The sequence below is a fragment of the Lissotriton helveticus genome, chromosome 3_2, assembly GCF_964261635.1.
Source record: "Lissotriton helveticus chromosome 3_2, aLisHel1.1, whole genome shotgun sequence".
NCBI classification, from domain to species: domain Eukaryota; kingdom Metazoa; phylum Chordata; class Amphibia; order Caudata; family Salamandridae; genus Lissotriton; species Lissotriton helveticus.
In genome coordinates, this window is record NC_136062.1 from 256,577,035 (window position 1) to 256,602,893 (window position 25,859).

Consider the following 25,859-nt stretch of genomic DNA (forward strand, 5'->3'; position numbering starts at 1 on the left):
GCTGATCAAGGGCAGAACCCTCTTTGGGGGCCATGCCGGGGACCCAGCGTCCCGCGGGGAGCCCAACAGTACGCGATGCGGCTCTGCTGGGCGCCCTCTACATCGTTGTGAAAGGGCAACAGTCACCCAGCTGCAGCGAGGGAGGAGTCAGGACGCCAAACAGCATGCAGCCGGTCTGAGCGGTGTGTAAAAGGTAATAAGGGGCCCCCACCGTGATCCGGCCGGGCAGCCGGTCCCCAGGCTCTCCTGTGGTCCCTGCCACCACTCGGCCTCAGGGGGTATTGGGTGGAGCCCTGCACACCGGGCGGATCACACTCACCGCCCTTGGTCTCCTCAACCACCTCCTAGAGTGCCTTGCAGCGGTCCAAAGCATTTTGTGTGGGCCAGGCCAGAGATCCCAGCGCCTCCTCACGCTCAAGGGAGCAGAGCTCTGGTGGGCCGACAAAGGAAATCAAGTCCCCAGCTCCGCCGAGCACATCTGGCCTCTCTACACAGCATGGCGCCCAAGCCGGCCCCCGATCACCAGGGAACGATCAACGGGGCCCAGTGGTGACCGGAGCTGCTGCGTAGTTCAGGGCTCCCCCTGCTGCAACAAATCTCAGTCTGGAGCCACCGGAAGGGCCAAATCTTCCGGGTAATCGAGCGGAGCTGCGTGTCTACGCAGCCATCTTGGCCCGCGGTCCGGCCAAAGTTGTATGTCATTTGGCTGAGTTACAAGGGGGTTTTAGTTTCTTTATCAATTTTTTTGGTTTTACTTTTTTATTTCATTATATTGTTGGTTGTATTTGTGAACAAAATAACTAAGATCACACAATAGGCCTTGTGGGATCAACAGTCAGTAATAGGGGGAGAGACAGATGGTTCCAGCTGGGGCCAGCATTGATGTAAGCGAAGAAACCTGGTGATGTGGTTGGTGGTGGGGTGAGTTTTGACAGAATGAGTTGAAAGGACAACTGTGTGTATATGTTCAGTGGCTATGCTGCATGATACACTTCACCATGTTTCAATGGTGGCTGAATCTTAAAATGAAAAAGACTTTTGAAAAACAGACTTGATATCTGGAATGTGTAGCATTACTTAGCTTCTCACATTGTGACCTTTGTTTTTTTAAAGACATTTAGTGAAAACTTGGTTGCTTTTCACATAGGTTAGTTAGAATGTTTTGAAGTGAGTGTTTTATTTACAATGTACGGAATGTATGCCTAAATACACACACATGGATGGCAAGCAAGTTTAACGAGATTCAAAAACGTGCCTACATAACTTAGTTGCAGATTAACCAGAAAGGAGACAGAAAAAAGCCCAACCCTATGTCTCTACTTTGGTTAAGGGTAGGTTATATTAATACCGCCTCGAATTGATTGGCCCCTTAGATCCTTGGGCACTGCACCTGCCGCACTGTTTGCCTTGGCGTAGAGTTCCTCAAAAAGCCCCCCATTACATTTTAAGACATGTACACACCTAGATTTGATCTGCAGAAGCAGCAGTCGGGCTGATCGGTCTGTGGGTCACAGCAATGGACGCACCGCTTCTCTGTGGGGGCCCAGGCAGAGTTCGCTTTGCATATGACGCAGTGCTCCGGGCCCGGGCCAGCGCAGTGTCGGCAGGACGGGTCACAGGGGGTGCATTTCTCCTGCAAGACAGACAATTTAATCTTAAACAAAAAACATACATTTATTTTCCACATTCATTACTGTCTTGAAAGATTCATCATTAAATGTATTACAGTTCAAAGAGAAACTTTCTCAGGTGTTATTTTAAAAACACCGACGTAAAATGAAGTAACTTTCTGTTGATAATCATGTCGTACACAGAGACTGATATCTTAAGGTGTGTGGCGGGGTCACAGTTGGGACCAGTGGCCAATACCTATTTGTCCTGGCTCCTCCCCTTTGGGCCCCATCACAACAGCTCTTGAATACCGCCTGGCAGAAGAAACGCTGACACCACACCTTGCCATAATCGTAAATATGTGCAAGGGTCATTCACTGCAAGTCAGTGCTTCTTTGAGGTAATCATTGAGCTACACATTAGCTTGTATGACTGTATGTATTTATATGTACGCCCCCAGGTGCTAGCAAGAAACAGCACTGCTTCCGCTTTAGCCCTGCTGCCGGTTTTGTTACAGGTGGCCGATATTGTGGCACTGCAGCAAAACCACCCCCCACCGCTTGAAAACTGGCCCTCAGCCTTCCGGCCCACCGGGAAAACGCCCAGTGCCCGCTACAGCCAGTCCGGCCCAGGCCACTAGTATCAAAATGAAAGGTGATCACATATATGTTACAAGTTCCCACATATTTAAAACTTGAAACTACGTAGTTGTGGTTGATTCGCTGTGTTTCGAAGCACCATGTTGCTCCAACTCTGAGAGTTACGAAGTTAGTATTTTTCCGGTCTGGTGGTTCCATGGATTAATGCGTCCACTTTAGACCTCGGTTTTTGTTCCCACCACGGTCACAGGCTTAAATTCCAGCTGATCCGTTGAGCCTTACACCATGAACGTCAATTCACCAATATGTCAGAGGTAGCGGAAGTGACATCACATGCCCTTTGACCTTCAATATCATTCACACACACACTCACGCACTCACATACACACATATACACACTTACACACAATCTATCATGTCCTGTGATGTTATGCAATCTTTTTCTTTTCCTTGTGTATGTAAAGCGCTCTGATACCCACGGGTCTGGCTAGCTGTAAAAAACTTTATAAATAAAATAAATAAAAAATAAATGAAATCTATTGCATACACTCACACTCACCCGCAACCTCGCACACATCATACATTTCAAAGCATTTTTTTTACTTGCCTCAACTGCCAGGGAATAGCATGCTCCAGCTAATTGTACTCAATTTACACTAATAGTGAATTATGTTTCATTATTCATTATTAGTGTAATAAAAAATCGAGAGAAAACAAAGCAAGTAGAGCCCAACCAACGTCTATAATGACGAGCAGCCCCTGTTCTCCTGCCACTGAGTTTCCCCCCTCTGAGGTCAGGGGTCGCAAAGGCAATGCTAGGTGTTGCATAGGGCAAAATGGGGGATCACAGCTGCAAACCCCAGTGACCCCTAAATGACCTTCATGCCTTTCACCATTCCAATGTTAGGAAAATCTCTAGCAAGAAGTTGAGTACTAACAAACATCTGTCAATCACGCCAAGAGACCTTCTTCAGGATGAACGTTGCTCTCTCCACCTTTAAGTCATATTTATGTTATGCACTAAAGACAACGAGATATGGTAAAAAATGGATGTCCCGCTCCCTGCTGAGCTTGTACCGGAGCCCCTTATCCCGATAAGGCCCAAGGACTGGTAAGGTTTAGTGTTTGTGACGTGGATCTCCAAATGGCAATCCGAGTTTTGTTGTATCAACACAGGAAGCAGCATGAAAGACATGCTATATAATTTGCTCGGAGTGGTGCTATTTTTATTTTTGGTCTGCGCTAATAGTTTCAGTGTTCTATTTACCACCAAATTACATTAGTAGGTGGCATGCTCTTTTGCTCTGTTTCTTTTTGCAGCAGTCAGTTCAGTTTTGCATCACAAAATGAATGATCTGACGGTGTCTGGCATAGGTGCGATACTGTATCTCGATACCATGTATGGGATAGTTTGGATATTATGACACTCATTGGAGAAGGACTCATAATAGCCCTCACAGAGATCCTTCCCGCAGACTCATCATATTGGGTGACAGAAGACGGGTGTTTTCCTGTCCGGCCACCAGTGGGACAAACAGATGGAGAAAAAATAGGAGTTGGAGTGGCACCAATTGACAGAAAGCCAAACTGAAGTCTGAAAACACGAAGCAGATAAAAACCACATCAAATTTCACATCAACGATCACCTTCCAGAAGATAACCAATAAAACCTAAAATAACATCTCCTAAGAGACTTCAATCTACACTGACAAATTTGTCTCACAGCTTTCGCTCTTTCTTCTTAACAATGATCTACTTTAACCATGCTTCTCCCTCACACATGTGAACATGGGCCAGCCTAGATCGCATAATGACAAAGCATGATTTTCTGAAAATTGAGAATCTGCTCCTTGAAGACTGTACACATCACTTTGTCTCTTCCTCTTCCTCCTCTCCAAAACAGTGAACAGTTGTCAAATGAAAAGACCAAAACAAAGAATAAGAGGCTGCAAAGAATTTGATATGACTATCCTTGTACCTAATGTTTCCTCCAAACAAAGATCCCAGCTGAATTCTAGAAAAACACTTTCAATGCCTGCTACAATGAAGCATTGAATGATAATCAAAGAACTGCCCCCTTATACCTAAGGACGTAAAAAAGAACCCCCCAAATGTATTTTTTAATGGTCTGACTGATGTTCGAGATTGTCATACACACTGGTATGAAAATATAGTACACAAAACACATATTTGAAGTCAAAATACCATGTTTAGAAGAGAAACGGACTCCAAGAAAATACATACCAGCGAAATATTAATGAATGAGGCCCATAACCCCCCCAGCCCATCTATCCCAAGCAGCAAAATACAACATGGACATTTCTCCTTGTGTTTTGAGAAATAATTAAAAACAAAATGAACTTTCCCTTACACAATCAAACAATGAAATCACTCATTCTAATCTCCTCTTTACCACTGTAAAGCTCAATCTCTCCTCTAACTTTCTAAATCCTACACCCCTGGCCATCCTTAAAAAGGACCTGGAAAATATACCTTGCTCTAACCCCACTCAGTTTCAAGCGTGATTCATGGCTCCCTAATTATTTGGAATGAGCTGACTTCCTAAAAGTTGGCCAGGTCTCACCTCCATTAGAAGAAAAACAGGAGCAGAACTAAAAGATCTAAACACTCCACCCAGTCTCTAACCTCCACTTCCAGGCAAAGCATTGGAAGACTGTGGAAGTATAACTAAAACAATTCATTTTAGAACATGAGATTTCTGATGCATTGCATTCAGGCTTCAGGTCTCAATGTGCTACAGAGGCTCCAATCCTTCATATAACTGGTGATGGATTACAAAAGTGACTGCTGCGTTCAATTATTTTTGAGCTGTAATCAGCATCTAACAGTCAAACACTACTCTCTCCTAAAAACACAGATAGATTGAATGGGTCTGAATATGACAGTACTCAAATAGATACTTTCATACCTAAAGAAAAATAAAAGTTTCTAACTCTGTTCCACCCATTTTCCTTCTTCCTGGGGTTCCTAAAGGCTCGATCCTATGACTCACTCTCCTTGACGCCCACAAAGAATCTCTTGTTTTTCTCGGGAAACTCTACATCTCCTACTACCTACATGTTGACAGCATTCAGTAACATATGAAAGCCCCCCCTTTTAAAGGCATCTCCTATCTTGCCAAAACTCTCATCAATATTCCATCTTGGATGTCTGTCCAAGACCTTAAAACAAACGCTGTGAAAGCAGAGTTCCCCCTCTTCCTCCCCACGCAATACGCTATTCACGTCCAAACATGGCTTGCCAAACTCAACTCGCTTGACTGCAAGCCCTAATCATCCATTGAGCTAATTTTTAGCTATTCACCCTAGACCACAGTACCTCAATGACTGCCCTCCTCGCCCCTCCCCCGCCCACCCAGACTTTTTTATGCAGCTTCCTGGTAAACTAAAGCACTCAGTTGTTTACCAGACTGACTACTGAAAATATGAGGAATGCCAGACAAACAGGGGAGGGCTACTAAGCCCCTTGAACAGCTATCCGCATAGTAAGCTAAGGGTGCCCAAAAGTGAGTATATTTATTTAAAACTGTAGTTAAGTTGCAGCACAGAGGGTTGTTCTTGCACTAGACAGACTGAGACACCATTTCCTTTAGTGGCATTATTAAGAAATAAAGTTTATGCCAAGACAAAAACATTTGGAATTGAATGCATCTATTTTCCAGCACTGATGGATACCATTAGTTCTTAATTTGTAAAATAATTATTGACCCAAAGATCTGCTCAGATGGAAGCATGAGGGAGAACATTCTTAGCAGTGCACAGATCTTTGACCTTGTAGTACTGCAGAGGACAGGATCTCTTTTTAGGTCGAGCCTAGACATAGCATTCACTGTCTGCAAGACATGTTGCAATCTTTTTTCTGTGGGTTTTTGGCATGCCCATTGATTGCCATTGGATGTTATCTGTGGCATTCTGAAACAGTGGCTTTTTATTTGCGTTTGTCACTGCTTTCTGTGTCTGTTCTCGCCCCATAGCGACTTCAAAAATTGTTTCTTATGGTCGTCAGCAGGCATCCAACTCCACGTGGTCATCCTCCTACACAGCGCGCAAGGCCCCCTCCTCGCGTGCGAGTATGCAGCCTATCCTTTTGTTGGCCATCTCATCGCAATGCAACACTTCCTCATGACACAGCGTGTGATCCTCTACACATTCATGAGGACTTTAGTTCACCTGATTCTGTACACGTCAGCAAGTTGAACCATTTAGTAATAGCATTGTTTCATTTCCTTTTTTGTTGTGATATTGCTGCACTTTAATTAGTATTTACCTTGTTAAGATTGGGGAGGGCAGAGCCGACACTGAGAGTCGAACCCGTTCCCCAGTCCCAAAGTCGCAGCTCTGTATGTTGAGCCACATTCAGCCTCTCTGCACCGACTATACAGTTTGCTGTGTTTAATGGAGGTATGAATAGGTGGGAATGTGGCACGTTGATTCTATGAAAAACACACATCCACCTAGATTGACTGATGGCTGGACAAACAGCCAGCGTTTTAAAACTGATGCTCATTTCTTTTAGAAAACTGGATAAATTAATTACTGCCTTACATCACTCCTTACCTCTATTCATTAAAACATCTGCTTGTTGAGTGTGAACGGTGATGCTTTGTTACATTTTCCATTGTAAACACAGTGAAGGAGCAAATTAGATTCTCAGGTGTCAGAAGGAAACAATGAAATCATTATTCTTGGCAGCTCACAGTTGGTATAGGATGGCACACACCCTGATGAGCCACACTGGTATCAGTGGGCTTGCCACTTTAGATGCCAACAGTACTCTTTTAAAATCACGTCTGGGAATCAATCAAACACAGCCTTGTACAAAAAGTTGTTTTATTGACAGTATGTAGTGTGCTTGGCAGTGATCCACAGTACAGTTCATCCCTTAGGAACTGTCTTATTGTACCAAGATATAGGGTTTAGTATCTAAAAATTGCACAGGCGTAAAAATAATGAAATCCACTCGAAGAGTCACACCGTAGGTCCCAAACTCCCAGAGGCCATGGAAGCCAGATTTGAATTTCTCTGGCCAAACATAAACGGGAGTAGCGTTCAAAGGTGTGAGGCTCGGAGGGGCGTGGCTAGCCGAGCTGCAAGATGGCCGCTTGCTGAGCGTGCCCCGCCGACCGGGGCAATAATCCTTAATTTATCCTGCAAAAACCAGTTGCTGCTACTGTGCTAAATGCCACAGCTGGTGGGGGAGACATCCGATAATAGCCTGGCAGAGCGGTGGTGACCTCCGCGACTGCATCGCGGAGAATCGGTGACCTGAGTGGGGAGCCCGTACTCGGCTGCGGACGCGGCCGGGTGGAACACAGCGCTGACCTCAGGAAACTGTGCAAACTCGTTGGGTACCCTGAAAAGAAGCCCGAACGAGGTATGTGATTGTGGACTCTGTGAGGATTATTGAAATCGGGGAGCAGTAGAACTACTGAGACACTCCATTAATACGCCACAAGTTGGGCAAACTGGCGGCGCCCTGCGGACCCATCTCCTAACGAACGAAGCAGAGCAGAACACTGGTGTGAATGCTGGGGTGAGCACCTGGGCGGTGGAGCGGCCCCCACTTGTGAGCTCTTTTGTGGGTGATCCGGAGCTAACGATACGGACAAGCATTGGTGGGAGCTGCATGCGGCGGACTGGCCGGGTCCGCCTGTGTCTGCTTGTCGGGGACGCAGCATTGAGGCGCTGCGAGTCTGGGTTATCCCCAATGAGACGGCAAACGGAGAGGAGATGAATGCTGCTGCCCGCCGCTTTCACCATACGGTGTGGCAATGTGATGCTCTGTTTATGTCACTTGACTGTGCCCTACACCCTGTGGCTGCTTGATCGTCCCGCAACTGCAGGTTGGTGATCGTCGCTTGGGGAATACATGTTGAGGTGGAGGTGGTGTGGCGCCTGAGGCTGGGCACGACCTACGTGGGACGACCCCCTAATGGTTTGATGACCCATCACCTAATGCTGGCAGCACCGTTCCGAAGAGCGGTTGTGTGACTACAGACGGGGCTGTGTTTTTTTTGTTTTTGTTTGGGAGATGGCATAACGCTGGTGATCCTGCTACAGGTGGTGCCAACCCTGTGCAACTGGGGGATACGCTGCTGGTCTGTTGCACTTGGGCGCATTGAAGAGAGTGCGCGTTTTGGTTCCTGCCTTGCTTCCCCCGAGGCGCCACATTGATTAGGTGACTACCCCAGAAACGTGCGCTATACTTATCCTCGGGACACAATGCCCCCTTCCTGATGGCGTGACTAGACGACTGAGGTCCCATCTGGGGGCACTATGGGCAAGCAGGATCGGAAGCAACCAAAGATCACGTTCGACTCCAGGCGCTCAACCAGACAGGCTGAAACAGGCACAGGAGGGCAGGGAGGCGCAGATAAGAACATGCAGTCTGGAGCAGGTGACGACGACGTAAAAGCTCTGCTGTTAGAAATGTGCTCAAGTCTCAAGAGCATTGACTCTAAATTAGATGCGATGGCGCAACAATTGGACACAGTAAAAATCCAAGTGTCCGTGGACGAACCAAGGCTAGACAGTATGGAGAACCGACAAGTGGAATTTAATGAATTTCAAGCGGAAACCAAGGAGCAGCTCCTCCATATGGATAAATTGCTAGGAGTCATCTGTGAGAAAAATGATGACTTAGAAGCCCGCTCTCGCAGGGGCAACCTGCGTGTAACGGGCATACCGGAGACAACAGCCATGTCAAAAATGGAAACTTACATGACGGACATATTGCATGCGCTATTTGACCCACATCTTTCTGCGGTTTTCACTGTGCAGAGAGCCCACAGGACCCTGGGCCCAAAGCCACCGGTGGGCAGCACACCCCGTCCCATATTCATTAAGCTACTCAACTATCAAGACAGAGACACCATCCTGCGTTTGTCAAGGGAGGGAGACCAGATCACACACCAAGGCAATTCCACCTCTTTTTACCCTGACTTCACTCCACTGGTGCAGGTGACGAGGAGGGAGTTTCTACCAGCTAAACGTCTTCTTTTGCAGCCGAAAATACCATATTCATTGTTATAACCGGCAAAACTAAAAGTGTCTCATGATGGTACAACTCACTTTTTCACGGACGCAAAATCTGCGCTTAAATTCGCCAAACATATTGCTGATAGGGGGTCTAAGAAGCCAACTATTGGAACTGGTTCGCAGTCTGGCAGACTTAGTGACAATGACTGAACTGCTATTGAAAACTTGTTCGGTTGCAGTTTCTGTTTGGTTGCTGGGTCTGATGCTGGATGGATGTTTGTTTATATGCACTGGCTTATCCTGAGTTTGGGCAGGGTGTGATGTGCTTTGCTGTTAGATGCCCAGTTTTGTTATTCTCCCCCCGGTGCTGGCTGAGATACTCACCAACTGCTTATATGTACTGTTTCTTATGCGTGGCAAGCGCTGGCTAGGACCCTGGTCACCCTACGAAAGTGGGGGAGTATGCCAGCCTACCCTTGCCCCCAAGGGAAGGTTCCCTATGACCTTTTTGTTGTTACTTCCAGTTGTGGGCGGGTGGGGTAAACTACAACATAATTGGGGGGTTGGTGTGGGTGGCGGAGGGGTTTGGGATGGGATTGTTTTTTTGTTTGAGCTAAATAGCCAAATTCTCATGCACTTCAAAGTAGTTATGCCAGTAACATGTTGCGTACTGTTGGGGAGGAATTGTACCGCTGATTTCTTGTAATGATACCCCAAGGTCAATCATTGAACATCCGTACCTGGAACGTTAGAGGGCTACATGATGGTAGAAAGGCGCGCCTAGTCAATGCATTTTTAGTGAGACATGAAATAGATGTTTGTTTCTTACTGGAAACGCATTGAAATGTGACACCATCGCAGAGACTTAGGAATAGTAGATGGGGTGAGATCTACTCTGCAATATACTCAAACTATGCCAGGGGTGTGACTATTTTAATCAAGAGAGGATTAGATTGGAAGTGTGCCTATTCAACTGTGGACCCAGAGGGTCGGTTTGTCGTACTGAATGGGAAACTGGGGAGAGAGGAGATAACATTAGCTGCAGTGTATGGTCCTAATACTGACTCCCCAGATTTTTTCAACAACTGTGGTCATTGATTAAAGGTGTCGGGTGCCCAACTGTGATATGGGGCGGAAATTTTAATGCTGTGCTTTCGGATGAGGCAGATAGAAAGGGCATCACTAGATCTCTACATCCACAGGTGCGCATGGCCCTTATAGATATTATGGAAGACGGGGAGATACTGGACATTTGGAGAGAACGTCATCCCACTCTAAGGGAAGGAACATGCCTATCTAGCCAACATCAGGCTTGGTCCAGGCTAGACTTCTGGTTAGTCTTTCGAAATGTGGTGGCTTGGACGGTGGAGGTGGCTCATATGGCCCGTTCGCTGTCCGATCATGCACCTTGTATCCTTTGTTTGGTGCTGCCTAATGCCCCCTGTCGGGCTTTTACCTGGAGACTGCCCCCCACACGCGCTGCTGGATGAGGCATTTAAAGAGGAAATTCGTGGGGACATTGAGCTATATTTCGAAATGAATGAGGGGTCGGTGCAGACTGAGGCGGTCTTGTGGGAGGCCTTTAAGGTCGTCCTGCGAGGTCAATGTATCGCGAGGCAAGCGGGGGTGCTAAAGGCCATAAGAGGGACATTGGCTGGACTGGAGAAGGAAATCCGGGAGTTGGACAAAAAAATGTGTCTAGAGGGAGATCCAAAAACAGCGGGTCTCTTAAAGACTAAACTGCTGGAATTTGAGGAGGAGGCGAACAGAGAAATTAAATTCCTTGGAAAGTATGCAGAGGCCCGCAGATATGAGGAAGGAGATAGACCGGGACATACACTGGCATCTATGATCAGACCTGTGTCGGGGGCCACCTATTTCATGAGGTCCGCAATATAGAGGGTGACACAGTGAGAGGACAGGAGGAGCTACTTGTGGCATTTAGAGACTTCTAATCTACTCTGTACCAAACAACCGGGGAGGTGGAGGATAGTAATATGTTGGACTTTTTGGAATCAATAGCTTTGGCGTGGTTTAATGACGCCCACAGACTGTACATGGATCTTTCTATCACAAAAGAGGATGTGGCACAAGTGATCAAGAGCCTGCCTCTTAATAAAGCTCCAGGGCCGGATGGCCTGACCACTGCCTTCTACAAGGCATATGTCGAGGAGCTGGCCCCTAGACTGCTGGCGGTCTATGAGGAGGCACTAGAGAGTGGAGACGGGCATTTTACCCCAATCAATGAGGGAGGTTATGATCATCACAATATTAAAGCCAGATAAGGTAGAATCTGAGCTGGACTCCTATAGACCGCTCTCTTTGATAAATGTTGATGCTAAGATTTATGCTAAATTGCTAGCCAATCGCCTCCAGCCACTGTTACCGATGATCGCACTTCCCGACCAGTCGGGGTTCATCCCGGGAAGATCAACCTCCCACAACCTGCGCACACTATTCTCAGTGATTCATAATCTACACCCTAGTGTTAAAGCTGCGGCAATCTTTCTAGATGCCACTAAGGCATTTGACTCCTTGGAGGGGTCCTATTTATTCTTGGTCTTGCAACGTATGGGCTTCAGCCCTCTGTTTCTTCAACGGATAAAGCTACTGCACGAGGCACCTAGAGCGCGTGTGAGGGTCAATGGTATGGTGTCTACTCCATTCTGTATATCAAGGGGCACGAGGCAGGGGTGCCCATTGTCGCCCTTGTTGTTCACCATAGCTATGGAACCGCTGGCTGCACGCATGCGACAGCACCATACCGCCAAAGGAATTGGATTTAGCTCGCATAGCCTGGTGATATCTCTTTACGCAGATGATGTCACCCTATATGTCCTTGACCCGGAGGTGAATCTTGACCCACTGTTACGTGAGTTTATAAGATTCGGAGGCTTTGCAGGTATTAACATAAACTGGGCTAAATCGGTGATTTTCCCTCTAACCGATGAAACGAGGGAGGTCTGCTCTGAGTTCCCTCTTCGATGGGAAGCTACTGAAGTTAAATATCTGGTGGTGCGGCTGAGCCGGAATCTCCAGGATATATGAACATTGAATTTTGGGAGGGATTATGCATGGCTGGAGGGTAAGGTGGCTCTCTGGTCTAAACTGCCTTTGTCGGTGGCAGGCAGGGTAGCGCTGGCGAATATGGTGATACTGCCTAAATTTCTTTATCTTTTCGTGAACGTGCCTATACCACTTACTAAACATTTCTTTGGGCTGTTGCGCTCGCAGCTGCTCTCCTTGGTGTTGGCAGGGAAGCAGGCCAGGGTGTCCTGGAATCTCCTGACTCTGCCATTGAGACAGGGAGGATTGGGTGCTCCTGATATGCACTTGTATGCATTGTGTGCACAAGCTCAGTTTCTTAATTTCTGGGTGCATGAAACCCCATTTCAACCCCATGTTGCGGTTGAAAGAGACGCGGTGGCTCCGACGCCACTGGCAGTGACAATCTATTGTTCTTGTCCATAGGCCACGTGAAGATGTAGACATGGCAGGCACGTTGTATTGGGTATGGCGTGAGCTACAGAAGCGTGCAGGTGTGACTACGCTGTATGCACCATCAATGTTATTGGACAAAAATCCCATGTTCGCATGTATGGAGAGGGGTGTTGCTCAGACTCTGACTGCTACGCTACAATTGCAAACATTCGCTGACCTTTATCCAGAAGGCACATTTCGACACCCCCTTTTGAACACTGACGACGGTGGGGTGCCGTTTGCTGCACGGTTTCTATAACACCAAATGCGCACGGCGTGTCGTGCGATGAATGAGCAGTTCCCTAAAGCTCCCCCAATAATGCTACCGCTGGAAGCCGTGCTCAAGTTCCAGTCGGCTAAAAAACTGGTAACGAGACTTTACACGATTATGCAGTCAAACTACCCAGTGTTGCAACCTAAATCCATGGAACTGTGGAATGGTGAGTTGACTCCACAGGTAACAGAGGAGCAGTGGGATTATTGTTGTAGTCAGTTGACAGAGCTGCCCCCAAATTACAGCCTGCGACTGATTCAATTCAAATTTTTGCATCAATACTATAGAACGCCTGTTGGTCTGCACCGCATGCACCTGAGAGAGGACGCTAGATGTTGGAGGTGTGGGCAGGATCAGGCTACCTTTCTGCATGTGTCATGGAATTGTCCACGTCTGCACGCTTTCTGGTGTGAAATATTTGATGCAGTGAATGAGATTATTGGTAGAAATGATCAGCCATCTCCCCTACTGTGGATTTTAGGACATGTATGAGACACAATGCCCAAAAAGCGCAAATTGCATGCCCTTCTGTTACTCTATGCTCGCCGACAAGTTGCTGTTCGCTGGGGCATAAAACGAGTGCCTGATTTCAAGGCTTGGCTGCGAGATGTGACATACGGGCACGCCCAATTAACGTTATTCTGGGAACAAATGCCACCTATGTCTCGCCCGAAGGATATATGGGGGCCTTTCCTGGACTGGTTGCGGCTCTCCTTGGGTCATGAGCTGCAAGGTGAAGGAGAGGCTGAGCTATAGTCAGTGGTGTGATGTTACCTAAAGGCCATATGTAGAATGCTCTTGTGTGTTGCCTCATGAGATCGGCAGTTGTAATCCTCTCTGTGTTATATGACTATATTAGAAGACTTGTGCAGATATGTGACCTGGATTAGATGTGCTGCCTTGAATGTCTACACCTCTACCGTTATTCCTACCTCTACTTCCTTACCTGGGGTCCGAATTTCCTTTTCATTTGTAAAACATCCTCAATGTGCACTGTCGCAATGGGTGCTGGGATACGAAATGCTGTATTCACATGAATATTTTGTACTTTATGTAGGATATGCTTGGCTCTATGTTGGCATTCTATGCCTTTGTTTTGCTTGTCTCTTTATTGTTGAAAATGCAATAAAAAACGATTTTTTTTTAAAAAGGTGTGAGGCTCAAACTCAATCTGCTGAGTGTCTGTTAAACTCAATAGAAACGTTACAGGTCGTGAAGTTGTAGCATGGGTGACGTATTTTACTTATTAATTGCACAAAGTACTACAGTTGTATCTAGTGCAAACTCAAATCAATATGTATTTTAGTCCACATAAATATATATTCAGAGGCCTGTCATAACCATTAGTTCCTCGTCATCTTTCTCGTCCCAATCTTTACTCTGTGAGGCAAACTGCTGCAAGATACCATACTGATAATTTTTGTAACTCAACAACGTGTCTCCAACCTATACCCTGGAAAAGTAGGCGCTCATCACTCTTTATAACCCATTTTTTAAATCTGGAGTTTAGGTCAAGCGTCGCCAGTGCATGCCCATCGATTGCTATTGGTTGTTACCTGTGGCATTCTGAAATGGTGGCTTTTTACTAGTGTTTGTTCCTCCTTTCTGTGTCTGTTCGCGACTCTAGGCAACTTCACAAATTGTTTCTTTTGGTCATCCAGATGAGTCTATCTCAAAGCGGTTATGCTTCTTCACAGCGCGCGATGGCCCCTGCTACCATCTGGGCAGGCAGCCTACCCTTTGGTTGGCCATCCCATCGCATTGCAATGTGATAATGTTTAATTTTAGTTTGTATTTAATATATTAAGATCAGGGAGGGGAGAGCAGACATAAGACTTGAACTGGGTCCCCAGTCCCAAGGTCGGCGGCTCTGTGTGCTGTACCACATTCAGCCTTCCTGTCTGTGTTGTGTGATGGCTGGATTCTTATAAGGTCCCAAAGAATTTCCTTCCGCCAAAGCACCGATTCTCCGGCTCCCATTGCAGGTTTTTTTTTTTATTATTTTCTGAAATCTGCGCAAATTCCTCAGTCTATCACTAATCCCAGCAGAGTCACTGAGGCAAATCAGCTCCTCTCTGCTGCGTGACACACGCTGTTGCGTAAGCACACATACTCACCGGCCTTTTGTGTAGCGCCGCAATGCCCACTTCTGAATTCGCTTTTGCCAAAGCTTCAACTCCCCGGCTCCTCCCGCTGGTTTTTATTTGAAACAAGGCTACAGTAAAGGACTGCCAAAAAAACTACTGTGCAGTAAATAATATATGAAACTACTAGTTGTTTTGAAACGGGCATATGAAATACATGTAGTAAAAAATATAATTTTAAGCTGTACCAAATGAGTGCAGTTTACACTCACCATAGGCAGGACAGTAATCAACCTGCTCATGGGTTTCAATCACAAAATACTTTGTCTTGCAGAAAATGTATTCACTGTCACAGGAGCATGTCATAGGCAGATATGCAAGTAGTAAAAGCAGATACCATTAATCACCATTTGTGTCCTTAAAAGTGACAGGTCCCCTCGCAGGTCCCCCGCCTCTTTGGTGTGTCCTTAAAAGTGCCAGCTACGTGTCCTTAAAAGTGACAGGCCTCAAGCTCTTGGAAATACAATGGTGTGGCACAGGTTTTGTGTCAGAGTGTGAGCGCCGAGCACATTGTGAAGCCCATGCTAGGTTAGCAGGGCATTTAGGGGTGTGTGTAAAAAAAACAAGTCCGTTCCTGTAACAGAGAAATGTCTAGGTGTGTTTAAAAACCGGGGCTGCAATGCTGTGGCAGTTAGTGTCTGAGCAGGCATCCAGAAGTCCCCCAAACCCGGGCAGCATGGCTGTCTAAAACAATGGTTTACGGTGCAGAGGTTTTTTAAAAGGATATTTCTTTAGAATCAGATGTTACAATTTGAAATGCGGCCCAGCCACAGCTGGGGGCAGAAAACTACCCATTAGGCTCCTAAGTCACAAGGTAAAAGCACAAAAGTCACAAGTCACACCGTGAAAACACAAGAACAAAAGGTCAGTTACCCCGCCAGAGCGCCGTTGAGAACAGGAAAAACTAATCAGCCAGTCCCAAGCTTCCCATGAGCCTTAAATTATATAGGTGTGTTTATAAAACATCAGTCCAGACTTCCCAGGAGCTGGAGTCCCAAACATAGGTGATAAGGCAAACAGCCCTGTTGGTTTAATTAACAAATGTCAAATGCTGAAGTGTGTATATAGCAAAAAACAATGCAGTGGTCAGAAACGTACTCAATAATGATCCTCACATGGTCATACAGCATGTTCCTAAAACTGGCCGCAGGTTTAATTCACAGATGCACAGGTTTAATTAACATCTGTCAACGGGCATAATGGCACATAACAAAAACAAGGCAGTGGCTAGAAAACATCCTAAACAATCTCCGCCATATAGGATGCCAGGACCCTAAAACTTCAGCCGTAGCTCATCCCACAACAGGCCGGAGGTTTAATTAACAGATATCAAAGGTTAAAATGGCATCTAACAAATTAAGCTAATGGTCAGAAAACGTTCACCAATAATGACCCTGATTACAATGTTCTATTACCAATAATGACCCGTACTACAATGTTCTAAGCACTCCCCATCCAAGGAGGGGGCACCCTTCCAATTAACATGCCAGGACATGTATAAAAAGCATTACTCTCCCTCCAAGGTAACGCTTTTAAAAATCATGCTTTTTTGCTCCCTCTAGACAGCCCTTTTTAAAAAAAAATTAATGCTTTTTTGCTCTCACAAGGCCGCCCATTTAAATGCAACCAAGAGTGTATATAATGTAAGTTTGGTGCAAAGCATTGTTTATTAGCACTATATCAGTTTGCTACTTGTACTTTATAAGTTAAAAGCCTAATATAAAACCCTGATTATTAAAGTGTTCCCAAAAGCAGCTTGCACAATCCATTATTTAGATGTGTGTATAGGTTATGTTTGTACATGCGCTTGGGCTTGTGGTTAGGAATCAAGGGTGCGGTTCCTATTAAAAAGTAAACGTAAATACCCATGTGATGTTTTTCAATTTTCAGTGTATGATTTGTGTTTTCTAAGATGTAATATCATGTTTATGAGGTGTGTTTTTAAAGCAGACGCTTTTTTATATTTTACCCAGATGCAGGACATGCCTGAATTAATCCTCACAGATGATGAAATGCGCGTCCTAGAGAAAGGTATATGTAGAAGAATAGTTCTGAGTAGTTTCGTACACCTGTATCTTAGAAGATCTGCTTTTCTAATGGGGTTCTCATGTAAGTTTGATTTTATAGCTATGAATCCCGAGCTACAAAAGGATTGTTGATGATGTACAATGCCGCACTGGGGTTCAAGACGTGTTGCTGAGCGCACAGGATAACCCTGTTCTTACAGTGTGTGTGGTGCAGCGGCCAGGGCAGCTGACTTGGGAGCACAGGGCTCACGGTTCGATCTCCGGCGGCAGCTCAGCTCAGCACCGTGTGACTCTGGGCAATAGCTCACTTAATTTCCATAACGGCCCCCAGCGCCTTGAGACCCGTAAGGGTGAGTAGTTTGTGCTTTACAAAAAACGGATTTACAGGTAAATCAAAAAGGCAGTGGTTCTTTGAGTGGTCTAAGACTTGGGAGTGTTTAGTCCCCCCCCCCAAAAAAAACACCCATCTGTGAACTAAAGGAACGCTCCTCAGAGGGGCCTGCTAAGGTTTGGTCTATACTACAAATGTGATTTTTTTTTTCTTTACAGGGTCCTCGGAGCCACTCCAGGACGCCGTGATTGTGCAGATACGCATAAGGCTAAGAGAGCTACAAAATCGCTGGGGGATATATCAAAGACTGTCCTGAACACCGGGCCTGCAGCAAAAGGTGTGAGTAGGCGTGTTCGCCAGGATAAGCTCTGCTCCTATTACAAACATATCCAACAGAGAACAGGGACAGCTCTGAAACGCCAAGTCAATCTCCCCACCAACATGCTTAACAACCCTACAGGATTGTTTATTTTGCGCGGGGAAGGGGTCAACAGAGGAGTAGTGCTGACAATCCCTGACAATGTAAGGGCTGTTCTGTGTAAAAGCGACGCTGCATATCTGAAACCTCTCAAGGCCTCAAAAGGGAAGCTCATCTCAAGCAAACCAACCCTTAAGAAGAAGCAGCTAAACTCAGTACCCCAAACAGGTCCTTTAAACCTCAAGAAGTCGGTCCCTGTGTCCTAAGCAGACCCTTTAGACCTCAGCAAGACACCTGTGGTCCCTGAACCCCTAACAACTCCTTTAGATCTATCATTAAAAAATGTTGCTAAGCAAGGGAATGATCCCTCTACCCAGTGCTCTCTAAGGACCCGCCAGCTTTGACGCTGGTTGCGGAAGCTCTGTTACAACCTTAAACCCCTAAAGTCAACAGGCTTTTAAGAAAATATCTTAAGAAGAAGCATAGGTTACATGAGTTTCAATTAGAAACAGTGGAAGGGTCCTTAATCAAACCCGTTACACCGCAGACCCCTCCCCATCCTCTGAAACCCTCGGGAGTTTCAATTAAACTAGCGAAGCCTGCAGAGGAATGCCCCATAGACCAACCCCCAAAAACTTCTATAGTCGTACTTGACAGATTTAGGGACAACGTGTCTGAAAATGGGCACCCCTTAGGAGGAACTTATACCAGCAGCCGATGGTGTCTCAAGACAGTGACAGGATCAGTAGACAGCCTTGATGGACCCTCAGAAGCAACGTCCGGGGGACCTTCTAACACATACAATGGGGTTTTGCAGACGTCTGTTACACATTCACCCACCCACTGTCCTGACAATGCCTTAGCCGCTAGGACCCTCGATTATTGCGACAGTCATTTACACTCACCGTGCCTTATTTCCCCTATCACCCCTACAGGAGTGTACAACCCCACCTCCCCGTGATCAGTGTAAGCCCCACAACACCCCCGACAATACTCACCCATAACAGTACGGGCTTGGACGACTGGGCAAATCATAGTATGGAGGTGTCATTTAGTGAGGCCCCTTCCCCAAACGCCCGGGGTGTTCGCACTGGGGTCCTGTTTCTATGATCCCCCCAGGCCCTCAGTTACAAAATGGCATTGGGGTTGAAGGACTGGGAGAGGCCCCTGGGGTGTTAAAGGTTGTTATACAACCAAGCCATGTATTCATCCCCACCCCTCCACAATATGACTCTGCAAAACCAAACACCGGTACTAGATGCTCATGTAAAGGATATACAATTGGCTGTTAGAAAGCTAAAACGCCAAGCAACCTTAAAATCTGGGTTGGGGGATAGCGGTGACAGTTCCATGGTGGAGGCACAGCAGAAGATACTGCAAAGGGTTGACCTGTGTAAAAGAGTGATCCTCCAAACGTGTCAGGAAGCAGAATCTGACATATGGTGTATACACACGTGACTAGGACAGCGCCAGCCCCTAAAGAAACGCCATTCCCATGGTGATTATAAAACACAACACACATCAAAATATAGCAGTAAGGTCCAAACAGTACTGACAAAGTCTCTGCGTTTCTTACGCTTACTCCGGTGTAAAAAGTACATAGAGCACCGCAAAAAGCGTCATACCTTTTCACAAGCCTCGTCCGCAGCACATACAACAGTACCAGCCACACACCAGTACATAAGTTCAGGAGAGAACAGTCTGAGGGGTGGCCAGTTGAAGGGCGTTTGTGTTAAAGTACCAACACTACACCGACCGGGTCGGAGTCGAGTCGAGGGGCGGGTCTGTAGCAGAGGCCTCCATGAGTACGTCACACATAAGTACAGCCCACACTGTTCAGATAGGCGGCGGTTGTTACCTAGAAAAGCCTGGTGCCATTAAAAACAAAAGTGGGCTAATAGCGCTATTAACCTTGACCCAACCCTGAGGCGGAAGCCGGGGTTGGAGGTACTCTATTGTTTTTATTCCTGTATGTTTCACTGCACTTTGTTCTTCGTGTGGTGTCACCATTTTATTTGCATATTTAAAAAAAAAAAAAAAAACAAAGCCGAATCTAACGCTTGCTCGCTCCCACCTTTTCAGCGCTCAGCTGATTTCAAAAGCTGTCCGCCGACCCCAGCGCACCGCTTGCTGCCGCCATTACCTGCGGCGTGCAAGCAGACTCCGCCCACTTGAGGCCACGCCCCCTTCCTCGCCCTATATATACCGCTGACCACTAGCGGTCTGCATCAAACCTTGACCCAACCCTGAGGCGGAAGCCGGGGTTGGAGGTACTCTATTGTTTTTATTCCTGTACGTTTCACTGCACTTTGTTCTTCGTGTGGTGTCACCATTTTATTTGCATATTTTTAAAAAACAAAACAAAAACAAAGCCGAATCTAACGCTTGCTCGCTCCCACCTTTTCAGCGCTCAGCTGATTTCAAAAGCTGTCCGCCGACCCCAGCGCACCGCTTGCTGCCGCCATTACCTGCGGCGTGCAAGCAGACTCCGCCCACTTGAGGCCACGCCCCCTTCCTCGCCCTATATATACCGCTGACCACTAGCGGTCTGCATCAAACCTTGACCCAACCCTGAGGCGGAAGCCGGGGTTGGAGGTACTCTATTGTTTTTATTCCTGTACGTTTCACTGCACTTTGTTCTTCGTGTGGTGTCACCATTTTATTTGCATATTTAAAAAAACAAAACAAAAACAAAGCCGAATCTAACGCTTGCTCGCTCCCACCTTTTCAGCGCTCAGCTGATTTCAAAAGCTGTCCGCCGACCCCAGCGCACCGCTTGCTGCCGCCATTACCTGCGGCGTGCAAGCAGACTCCGCCCACTTGAGGCCACGCCCCCTTCCTCGCCCTATATATACCGCTGACCACTAGCGGTCTGCATCAAACCTTGACCCAACCCTGAGGCGGAAGCCGGGGTTGGAGGTACTCTATTGTTTTTATTCCTGTACGTTTCACTGCACTTTGTTCTTCGTGTGGTGTCCCCATTTTATTTGCATATTTTAAAAAACAAAACAAAAACAAAGCCGAATCTAACGCTTGCTCGCTCCCACCTTTTCAGCGCTCAGCTGATTTCAAAAGCTGTCCGCCGACCCCAGCGCACCGCTTGCTGCCGCCATTACCTGCGGCGGGCTAGCAGACTCCGCCCACTTGAGGCCACGCCCCCTTTCTCGCCCTATAAATGTGCATACACAGGACGCGCAGCGGACGAGCGCAGCGGGAGCGCCGTCTGCGCGCCGAAGGCGCGCCTAAGGTAAGCCCGTCTGCGCTCGTCCGCGCCAAGACCGCGCCAGGCGCAGGAACCCCTGCCCTAATCCCCCCCACCATCAGGTATGCCCCCAACGACCTTCACCAACTCCGAGGCGGGTCCGGCTGCCCCTGTAAGTTCGACCTGGCAAAAGTACTTGGCTCTACCAACTGCTACAAATGCCACTGGACTCTCAATGTCGATTCCGAGCTGACAACCCCCCACAAAACCCAGCGACCTTTCTTTACAGGTGGCCTGATAAACGCCAGATCAATGTGCAAACATAGCCAGGACATTCACGACCTTATCACCGACCGTGACCTTGATTGTCTCATGATCACCGAAACCTGGCTCACTAATGACAGTAACCCTGACATTCCCATTGCCCTCCCTCCAGGCTATTCCTTCCATAGACAGGATAGACAGAAAGGTAGAGGAGGAGGTGTTGCAATCATACTGAGGAACACCTTTAACTGCCATACTTTTTGCCTCGACCCTCTCACCGATGTAGAGGGACTAGGTTTTTCCATCAAACTCAGTCATTCTCTCTCCCTCTCCGGCGGCCTAATCTACCGCCCTCCCGGCAATGCTACTAAATTCCTCGACTCTCTGAACGACGCTCTTGGGCACTTCCTACTCCGCTACCCACACTTTACCCTACTGGGAGATTTCAACTTGCACCTCGAGACCCCAACCGACTCTCACACTAGAAGCTTCCTGCAGACATTGGAAATTTTCAATTTAGCACAAAATGTTAAGCTGCCTACCCACTCCCTTGGCCACACCTTGGACGGGGTATGCTCCAATTTCCCGTCCATCACCATCCTGCCCCCTTTACCTCAGATTTGGACCGATCATTGCCTGATCCCTTTCCACATCTTCAGCCACCCCCCTCCATCCAGTAAAAAACGCACTCTCCACCACGCTCTCTCTATAAATTGGAAAACTGTTCAGAAAAATCTTATCCTTCATCCTTTCCCCCCCCCCACTAATTCCCCCCCCCCTGTCCGGCAACATTGATAGTGACGCAGTTCGCCTTAACAGCTGGCTTTCACAAGAAATCACCAAACTATGCCCACCTAAGCAACTGAACAATACATCAAAAAGTACGAAAATCAAAGCCCCCTGGTACACACCTGACCTAGCAGCTGCACACCTACTCTGCAGGAAAGCGGAACGCAAATGGCGAAGAACCTATGATAATGACGACCGCAGTCATTACACTCTACAGAGGAAAAATTATCTCTCCTCCATCAAAGCAGCTAAAAAAACATATTACGTAAACGCCATTAAAGACGCCAGCCAAAAGCAAAAAACACTTTTCTCAATTGTTAAAACCTTCCCCAACCCCAAAGCCCTCCAACCTGAAATCCCTCCATCTCAGGAGCTTTGTGACAAGATCTCCGACTTTTTCGATGACAAAATCTCTTCTATTCAGAAAAACTTTCCCCCCTCCCCTCCGGCGCATGTAATCCCGGACTCGGACACATCGTGCCTGACTACTAACAGTCTCAAAAACTTCACCCCGCTGACTCTGTCTCAGACCAGAGAGGCGATCCTCTCCTGCAAATCAGGCTCCCCCTCCGATCCCTGTCCCCCTAAGATCCTCCACCTTATCATCGATAAAGTCAACCCCATCATCAACGAAATAATCAACCTTTCCCTCAACTCCGGTGTTGTTCCACTCTCTTGGAAAAAAGGCGTGGTCAAGCCGCTCATGAAAAAAGCGTCCAAACCCCCAACGGATCTGACTAATCTCCGTCCCATCACTCTGCTACCTGCTCTGGGTAAAATTACTGAACAGCTAGTTCATAAAGAGCTTAAATCCTTTCTGGACGCCCATAACCTACTTCATCCCCAACAGTCCGGTTTTCGGGCTAAACATTCAACCGAGACCGCCCTCATCGAACTGACCGAGACTATTAAAATCCTTCAAGACCAAAGGAAGAAGGCCATCCTGATCCTTCTTGACCTCACGGCAGCATTCGATACTATCTCCCATTCCATCCTGATCAATAGACTTATGGACATCGGCATCACCAACTCAGCCTTGTCATGGATCAGATCTTTTCTCAGCGATAGGTACCAAACCGTCACCCTTGGCTCCTTCCAATCCAATGAGAAAAAGGTATCCTCCGGAGTCCCTCAAGGATCCATTCTAAGCCCCCTTCTCTTCAACATTTATCTCATTCCCCTTCTCACCCTCATAGAATCGTTCGGCATAACCGTTACTTCCTATGCCGACGATACTCAGCTCATCATCCCACTAGAGAACAATTCCAACAAGGCAGAGCTCAATTTTAAGCACTGCCTAACAGCTGTCTTTCAATGGATGGATGCCAACCATCTACGCTGCAACTCAAATAAAACTGAGATCCTCCCCATTGGAAAAAATGCCTCATTCTGCCCCGCCTTATGGTGGCCTGACAACTCCGCAGCCCCCCCTCAGACGGTCTCGTCAGCTAGAAACCTCGGGGTCCTCTTTGATTCCGACCTCTCTTTCGACCTCCACGCCTCGACCGTAGCAGGAAGATGCTTCGGCATAATCAAGTCCCTGAGAAAGTTCTTTGAATTTCTCCCCCTAGACTCCAGAAAGACTGTGGCGGTAGCGCTTATACTCTCCCGAGTAGACTACTGTAATGGTCTTCTTGCAGGGACTAAGAAGTCCACTCTCTCGAAACTTCAAAGTGTTCTGCACACCGCTGCCCGCCTTGTCTTAAAACTTCCACGCAAATCATCAATCTCTGCAGCCCTTAAAACCCTGCATTGGCTCCCCTTACACAAGAGAATACTTTTCAAAATTCTCATCATAGCCTTCCGTGGTTTTAACAAATCCGGTCCCTCCTATTTGTCCAGACGCTTCCCTCATTATAATCCGATTCGCACCCTCCGATCTTCTCATGAAAATTTCATGACTCCCACCAAATTTAATCTGAAGTCTAAAGGTGGGAAAACCCTCACCACCTTAGCCATTAAAGCCTGGAACAGCATGCCTAGACATCTCAGACTTCAGACTCTTGAGAAGCCTTTCAGGAAACTCCTTAAAACCTGGATTTTCAATCTTCCTGATGACTGGACAAAAGCGACCATCTAGTCCTTTTCTTCTATCCCTCTGCAACCTGGTTCAAGGACTGACAGCGCCATGATGCTCCTTCCGGAGCGAACGCCGCGCTCTATAAATACCCCTCCAAATTTCCAAATTTCCAAGCAATGCCGGCTTTTAATAAGTAAACTAAAGAAAGCCAGAATATGCGCTACAGGGATGCTTAAAAGACACCAAGAGCCCTTACTAAACCAGAATCCCCAAAATGATACAGCAGCAAGCTCCCCATCAAGTCAAATACCCCAAGATGAGGATTCAGAGGCCGTATATTTAGATAGAATTAGAAGCTGCAGGCGTGATGTAGAGAGATTTAATGCCACCAAGCACTACGAGGAGTTTAGGTTTGCTAACCTTCACCAGATAAGGTCCTCCGATCATGGTGTTTTAGCTATACATCAGGCGGTGCAAACGCTCATAGAAAGGTTATTACATGATGTGGGTCCTAATGATTTTTTCCAACTACGTTTCCAGGGGCAGGGTTTTGACAGTCTTTTGTTCACCAAAAGGAGGTCCCGAGATGTGTTTGACGCCGTGGAATTTTTAGAAAACCTTTCGAGGCTTTTACAGAGCAAGGCTGAACTAGTCGCCTATGGCACTTTCCGGGTCTTAGCACTCATTGTACGGGGACGTGAGGGGGGTGGGGGGTTTCCCGACCTTTAAAGAGCATGCTATACAGCAAGATAATTGGCAAGAAACAACGTTGGTTGCTTGACTTTAACAATGACACAACCAACACCTGTCTGGCGGCTAGCATCGTAGGGTTGCTGATGGGGCGCAACACCACCGACGTGGGCGTCATGTCTAGAGCGGCTGAAGCCCATGAGGTTCTTGAAATACCTCCAGACCGCATGGTCGGCTTTTGTGACAATGGTCTTTTTGAGAACTATTTCTCTGTGACTGTGAAAGTTCTTTATCACAATGGCTCTTGGAAGTACTTTACAACAAGAGCCCATGTGAGAAACAAGACCGTAAATGTCCTTCAACAAGAAAATCACTTTTACGGTATCTTGAACCTTAAAGGTTTTCTGGGAGTCAAGTAATTGTGCACACATTGTGACCACATATACAGCAATAAGGAACGTCATCAGTGTGAAATTCATTGTAAGATGTGCTAGAGGGATGGGTGCGTCGTAGACGCCGCCCTGAAGGTGAGGTGTTGCACCTGTAAGATGTTTTGTCGCTCTCAAGACTGTTTGAGCATCCATAAGAAAGCTGTTAAATGCAGCCCTAAAATGTATTGCTTTGGGTTTGGTCAGTATGTAATTGATGATCACAAATGCAAAGGCATGAAATGCCCCTGGTGCCAGACGTCTATTGAGGCGGGTACCAACAATCAGTGCTACATGGTTAAAGGCAGACCCCAGACCAAAACCGAAGCCTACATAGTGTTTGATATAGAGTGCACACAAGAGATGGGAGTACCCCAACCTAACTATATTTACGCACACCATCTAACTTCCAACAACAGCTGGGAGTTTGAAGGTAGAACGTGCGTTGGTGATTTCCTGAACACTCTCATTCAAACCGAATTCAAAGGGTATACCATGTTGGCCCACTAGTCAAAAGCCTACGACTAGTTCTTTATTTTACAAAATATGATTCGTGAAAAGGTACAAGTAGAACTCATCACTCA

The 25,859-nt window shown here is 46.9% G+C and overlaps 1 protein-coding gene across 1 annotated transcript in view; it reads right to left on the reverse strand.

Annotated features, from left to right (window-relative positions):
* LOC144826284 (proprotein convertase subtilisin/kexin type 5-like) overlaps window positions 1–25,859 on the reverse strand; it is a 567,967-nt gene that overhangs the window by 126,639 nt on the left and 415,469 nt on the right. Inside the window, exon 14 of the mRNA XM_078684635.1 lies at window positions 1,462–1,633. Within this exon, the coding sequence (XP_078540761.1) occupies window positions 1,462–1,633 (172 nt within the window). The remainder of the gene's footprint in view (window positions 1–1,461; window positions 1,634–25,859) is intronic.